The 7,055-nt window shown below is 36.0% G+C and overlaps 1 protein-coding gene across 1 annotated transcript; it reads right to left on the bottom strand.

Moving 5' to 3' along the window:
• Nucleotides 1-2,996: 2,996 nt before the first annotated feature.
• On the bottom strand, nucleotides 2,997-5,881 carry LOC103728027 (neuromedin-K receptor). The gene is made up of 2 exons (XM_008826151.3): nucleotides 5,689-5,881; nucleotides 2,997-4,555 (listed from the first exon to the last, which is right to left on the bottom strand). Exons 1-2 carry the CDS (start codon nucleotides 5,874-5,876, stop codon nucleotides 4,243-4,245), a joined length of 501 nt encoding a protein of 166 aa, XP_008824373.1. The 5' UTR covers nucleotides 5,877-5,881; the 3' UTR covers nucleotides 2,997-4,242.
• Between the last annotated feature and the right edge of the window lie 1,174 nt (nucleotides 5,882-7,055).

Genomic DNA, 7,055 nt, shown 5'->3' with positions numbered 1-7,055 from the left:
AGTTTTCCTGTACAAGTGGCCAGGTTAAGGGAGCAAAATCCAGGAATGCTTATATACAGCCCATGAGACCTTATGAGAACTCTGGAGACAGCCTTGAATCAGTGACTTTAGGATGAAGACACAGTGATATGAGAACTTAGGATCAGGACACACAGTGATATAGGCAAAAAAGACTTTTCTGTTCCCCTCCATGCACATAATCGTGATGATGTGTTAAATATCCTTATCTATTTGGCTCTGTCTTATTCATCTGTTAGTACATATCATCCTCATATTAACATTAATTAAAATTGTTATTTTCAGATTTTTATTGATTAGTTAAATGGGACTCAGAGCAGAGACTCACTTGTTCTAAGTGCCAGATATCTGTTAGTAGGCTTGGATTTAATTCTAGTCTTTTAGTTGGAAAGGTCTGGGGGCTATACTTCTAAAACATAGTGCTCTGCACTCAGCCACATACGCCCTGGCTGTATTCTAATCCCCTGCCCATGATCTCTACAAAGAATATTTTTGTAGGCTTTGCTAACTTTGCTTCTCACAAAACCTTCTTTTTTATTTTCTGAAACAAGGCAACTTAGGCAAACTATTTTCAGGAGGAAGAATAAGTATGAAGGTACAGTACAATTTGTCAGATGGTTGGCTGATTGTCTTTAGAATTTATAGGATATTTCATGATGATGTTTTAATAGACAAAAGAAAAATAATAGAGCTTTAAAGCTTTCATATTATTTTAATGCATTTAAATAACATAGAACTTAATTTTGCCACATATGAAAAAAATACAAGCTTATTCAATATACTCAGCATAATTATCACAACTTGAATTACTTTGTTCACTAGCTACAAATACATGAACTTCTTATGAATACGTGTTTTTAACTAATATGCATTAAACCAGGCATTTAGTGATGAGGCAATTAGAGCCCTAGTAGACATATTCTCAATTCTTGTTTGGCCTGATGGAAATTATTCCAGTCTTCTTATTCTGGATGGCCAGTGTCGTGCTTGACTTCCTTAACTTTTGGCACACTATCCGAGACAAATAAAACTCCCTATTGCTGTTACATGTTAAATTGTTGCCTTTGTAGTTGATGGAATAATTTACCAGACACTAATCAGAAGGTTTTTTGAGGAATTATACATGAAAGGAAATTCAACCCAAATTCTGAGCTGGCCAGCACATTTCACATTTACTCTGTATTTCTTAGGTTTGATACTAAGCCTCCTGGTATTTGGTGTGCAATGGCAAGGTGCTCGCTCTTTGAAGTTGGTCAGATTTCTGTTTAGAGGAGATTGCCAGACACTAGAAGATACTATGAATTTGATGCTGAGTTAGAAACGTCACCTTCCTGAGTCTGGAGGTGGAACAGTATAGCAGTTTTCTGAACTGCTAAATCATGTTATATTGGATTCTCCAGTAACTGTGTTTGCTTATTTTTTTCACGCAGGTAATTTCAAGCACTTTTTATAAATGTAAAATAATGAAAAGCAAAATGTTTATTTTTCATTTACCTTTTCTTTTAAGAAGAGAAAACTTTAGCTTGTAGCAAGCTTTTAATATTTAATAATTCCCTCAAAATATTTAAAATTTTTCTCATGCTAACTTTTAAAAAAATCTAGCATGTTTTAACCATCTTTCCAGGATTCTGAGTCAGTGCTTGTCTGCAACCAATGAAAAGGACTCAGCCTGAACTTTAACATCGAATACAGTTAGTTTTGCGGCAAAGTCATGTAACCTGTCGGCAGCAACAAAACACTGGCATGTTTAAAGTCAGCCGTGTTGGAGCTGAGTTCCATGTGTGCTATTCTGTGATTCTGTGTTGAAATTCAGAGAAAAATGGATTACTGTTAACTTCATTCATTTCCCCCCTTCTTTCTTTTTAAACTTAAAAAAATATGCCTGGTAAGCCTTGGTTTAAGTGCCATGAACTTTGAGTAAATGAAGTCAGTTTTCCTTAACAAATCTTACAAAGCTGCTTTATGGACCTTGGCTACAGCACTCACAAGAGAAGGGATGATATTTGGTAAGCAAAGCAACAACAAATGTCCTAAAAAAATCTAAACAGAAATAAAAATAACTGATTATGATAATATTTACCTCAGAAGTATCTTAGAAAATTTCATTTTCACTAATGGGTGTGAAGGCCAAGAGATCATTTTATCAGTGTGTTTTGGGGGTGACTGATGACATTGAATTTGAAGGCCAAACTTCACATTCGTATTCTAAATATGGTTCCATGTGCCTTGTACAACATAACACCAATCCCACATCATTAATAAATTTAAGGAGAAAATTATACATACTAGTTTTTTTTCTTGACACTTCTACATTGGATATGCACTTATACGTTTTAGGAATAAACATTTAAAAACTTTATATGCAATTATATACTTAATAAATTTGCTAGACTAAAACATGCACACAAGCTTTATAGACTTCATTGAGTGCTTTTGTGGTAACCCTGTGATGACCACCTGCTAGTTCAGATTTAATTTTTATTTCAATCCTTGAAGCTGTTACATTCATTTTTTGGTAGTATATGTCTGCATATTCCTATATACATCTAGTGGTCTGCTTCTTTATTGGAGCTATGATAAGAAATTCACCTCAAACACATATTGGTTTGTATTTTAGATATTTAACAATGTGTTACTTTGAGTATTTATAGTTTGGGCTCCAGAAGAGAAAGGATTGGAGATTAATGTCATGATAATCTACTATGATTTACGACTGGATAATTGCTTTTATCCTTCTTTTCAAAAATATATTTGGTTCTTATGTTTATGGAGCATAACAGTCAAGAAAAGTCAAGAAATTATTTTAGAGAGATAGTTTTAAAAACCTAATTGACTATTTGAAAGGAAAAGCTTATATGACTTTTTCATTCTCAGAAAGTTTATGATTTCATGAGCAGAAGTGACAGCAGCAGTAGTTCAAGAAAAGATGACTTATAAGGACTAGAATCTAGATGAAAAATGCTATACTTTTATGTGTTTTGTTTAGGTCTCAGAAATGTGCTTATATATGATATATGCAGTAATTGAAGCAGGAGAGAAGTGTAAGGGAAAATATCACAGTATGTTCCAATCACAAATTCTTTCTTGACCAGTGATGTACCACGGTACATTTTGTGTGATTTACCAATCACATATAGGGTTTTTCAACATTTTCTTTTTGTAACTCTTGCAATTTTTCCCTTAAGGATTTGCACTTGAAATATGCTGTGGTATTTTCTCCTAGTCTGTGCTCTTTTCTCCAGTGAGGGATTAGGAGGATACAGCAATAAAGTTGATTCCTGTGACTTTTTCCTGGGACTATGGGGGAAAGCGGCTGCTTTGGGGGCTGGCAGCCACTGCTGCTGGCTCAATACTTCAAATTCTTTTCTACGGCCATGAAGCAAGTTACAGAAGCAAATATGAATCTCTCCTCCTGAACTAAAGACATTTTTAGTGTTTTACAATCTACTTAATTTTTAAAGCTTTATGAAAAGTAAAATAAAGAGGCTAACAGGACGTATCTCTGTCCTTTAAGATCCCACATTTGACTACATCTTAGCTTTCCACTTTAAACACGTAGGGGTCAAAGCCAAATGATGTTTATTTTGTTTTGAAGTTATTTTCTCAGAAAAATAAGAGAATGGCATGTATATTTGCACAGTGATTTGACTACATTCCTTTTTCTGCTAAATGTCTTGGAGGAGATCTCTGAATGTTTTCATTCTACAAAATGAATTTCCTGGAGTGAAGACTTTCATTGCTTCCTATTCATTAAGTTTAATTTTCCATCACACTGGTGGAGAAATCAGTCATTTGCCCTTTCTGTTTTATAGCTCTCCATGCCTGTATAAACATGCTGTTTTATATAGATCATTATACTCTTCACTCACAGTGTTGTATTTTCAAGCCTCGTCAATCACTGGCAAAATCTATGTATTACTTGATGTCACAAAGCCATATTACAACTCTTAAGTGACAAACATGTGACACTTGGGACAGTTTTTTAGATTCGCATTTTAGTTTGTTACATATGGTAACTGAATTTTTAAAGAATAAACTTAGGACTCATTTTTCTTTGGGGGTGTTATTTATCGGTAGTATTTTTGTTACATTTGTGTTTCACTTTTCTCTGTTCAAGCACAGAATTATCCTGAGACAAAGTATCTACGACAGGACGGACAAAGTTAGGACAGGGACCTATGCTGGAGTCATGTCACGGTGGTCTCACAGCCATCAGGAAGCGGTTTAGGAATACTCATCCACGGAGGTATAGGGCGAGTTTATGAAGCTTGAAGTGGTGGAGGCAGATTTGGAATCCCTGCGTGAGTAGCCATTGGCCCTGGGCTGTCTGGGCGAGGCTCTCTTTTTGCGGCTGGACTTGGCTGGGTCCCTGTCGTTGGGGTCAAACAGCACAGTCACCGACTCCATCCTGCTCACCGTGTACAGGCTGCTCTGCCGGGTCGGGTGAAACCTGGTGGTCTTGAGCTCCAGCTCATCGTAGCTGGAGACTTGGATGAAAGGACACCAGCGAAAGGCTCTCTTGAAGCCAGCTCGGAATCTGAGAAGCAGGAAGGAAACGTCGTTTTCAAATGGTCGTTCACTTTAGCCGATCCCCCGAAAGCTTACTTAAGTTAAGACAGCGCTATTTTTTAACTCGACTTTCTACAGAGACTTTGAATCTGTGCTACCGTATCTGTTCTTTCAGGTCTTGTTTAAATAACATCTTCATTTCCCATCAATGAGAAGTAATTCATCAAAAAGAAAAAGCACACTAAGAGGCTATCAATATGCCAAAGAAGGAGTCTACTTGTCTGCAGTGATCTCATACATTAACATAACTAATTGCTGGAGGCTAGTGAGCTAAGGCAGTTAAAAATGGCATACTGTATTTCAAAATGACTTTTCCAGAAATAATTGTACATTTACAAATTAGTCTCATTTAATGTTAGAATTAATTGTTAATCTTTATGGTTTTATCTAATTATATATAAACATGTAAAAAAAACTTGTCTTTGTACATCATTAAATGAAGTTGATTCGAAGAAGATTTAGTGCTTGTAGGATGGCTTAAATTGAGATACAGCATATACAATTAGTTTAAAAGGAGTAAGAACTAGTGGGGTATTTAACAAACTTAAGGCGCAGGGTCTCTTGTGTCTTCTCAAACTGGGAAGTTTAGATTGTGCAGTTACTAATATAAAGACCTATTTCTACTGGTGCATAAAATCAAAGGGAATTTAACTTTACTCCCCCATGTTCAACACGCCAAGAAGGTGTTTTTTTTTTGTTTGTTTTTTTTTTTTTAATTTGAAGGTCACAGTTAACTTTTTTTTTATGGTCTTAAATTTGATTTTAAATGTTCCTATTTTTTTCTTTTGTTGACACAAGATCTTGCTGTGTAGTCCAGTCTGTCCTGAAACTGACAATCCTTCTGCCTGTCTCCAGGCTGCTGGGATTATAGGCCTGTGCCACAATACCTGTACAAATGACCTCACTTTTAAAATACTTTTATAAGTATGTAACCCCTCCCCAAATTTTCCACAAACTATCCCCCAGGAAGTTGCACCCTCTACACTCATCCCTGAATGTTTATGTTCTCTCTCCTCTCTATATTTTAAATTAGCACCAGGAAACTGGAATGATGTGCATCCAGGGGCTATGGGAGTGATAAGAAAGTTGTGCTGCTTTTACCGTTTATTCAAACAGCAGTAGATGATGGGGTTGTACATGGTAGAGCTCATTGCCAGCCAAAAGCTAGCCAGGTAGACCTGCTGGATGTATTTCCACCTATTTAACTGTTGGTAGATTGCAGTGAGAATGAAGTAGATATGATAGGGCAGCCAACAGATGGCAAATGTCACCACGACAATAATCATCATCTTTACGACCTGAAAAGAAAGAAGAAAGTCACTGAACAAATTAAAAAGCCAATACACAAAAATAGTTTCAATAGCTTACTGCAAATCATATTTTTGTCAATAGAGCTAAGTACCTAAAATATACAGCATACTTAAGGGATAGCCAATGTATTGAAGATGGTAAAGACTAATATATTCTTTAACTTTCTCTCTCTGTGTATATATACATATATATGCATATACATATGTTATATATATATACATTTATCTATTATAAATATCAAAGGGTATAATTGTGTCACCTTCCATCTCCATCAACTAATGGAAGGAACTAACACAAATAGAAATACATATGTTTATAATATATTTTAATTTGTCTGGAGTAGGTCTGGGGATGTAGTTCAATGGTAGTGTGCTTACATAGCATGCACAAGACCCTCTTTCACTTCTCTGCAACGCCCCCCCCCACACATTGGGCTGGAGAAAGTATTAAAAAAGTCATGGAGTGGTTGGAAGAGGGAGGCAGGAGCTAGGTTAGATTGTGCTAGCCTGTACTTTGTAATAGTGAAAGTACTATAGGGAAATTAAGTCATTATATTATGGAGGTATATTATGCTGCAAGGGATGGGCTGGTTCTTCATTATTTGTTATAGACTGCCTATAGCTACAGACTGTTTAAATTTCTTAAATACCATGCTCACTAGGCAACTATACGAATATTATTATTTCTATTGTATTGAGAAAGCTTTCCCTGAATAGTGATTATGAATTCATAATATTCTCAGGAATTTCACTAACTTTGAATTATAATAAGCAGTTGACTTATAGAATTAATTTTCATTTGTGTTCTTGTGAGTTTGGTAACTACAGGTCATTTCTTTGATTCCATAATTTTGAAACTCAATATCCTAGAAGGTTCCATTTGAGTAAGATGCACTTTCCTCTAACCTGAAGTATTTGGTCCTGAGAGAGGCCCCTTAAGGTTTAGGAAGTCATAAATTGAAATGTTCCCTTCAGGAAGGTGAGGGAGGCTATCAGACTCAGGAAGCAAAGGAACCTCACAAGTATGGGATAGTTGATCTACAAGACCAGAGGGTCCCCTCTCGAAGGTTATAGAGGAAATAAATAACCACTGGAGAAGGGGTTCTCTGGTCTGATGAGCTGCCTGCAAATGACGCAGGGAGTTCTAGCCATGCGGGT

Source organism: Nannospalax galili, unplaced genomic scaffold, assembly GCF_000622305.1.
Source record: "Nannospalax galili isolate Female #2095 unplaced genomic scaffold, S.galili_v1.0 scaffold189, whole genome shotgun sequence".
Classification (NCBI taxonomy): domain Eukaryota; kingdom Metazoa; phylum Chordata; class Mammalia; order Rodentia; family Spalacidae; genus Nannospalax; species Nannospalax galili.
Note: the sequence above shows the minus strand (reverse complement) of the source record. Positions and strands in the feature narration are given on the sequence as shown.

Excerpts from the sequence above, each read along its gene's own strand:
- LOC103728027 (XM_008826151.3), bottom strand. The coding sequence starts at position 5,876 with ATGATGATTATTGTCGTGGTGACATTTGCCATCTGTTGGCTGCCCTAT. Across the intron at positions 4,556-5,688 it reads TACTGCTGTTTGAATAAACG|ATTCCGAGCTGGCTTCAAGA; the intron begins GTAAAAGCAGCA and ends CCTGCTTCTCAG.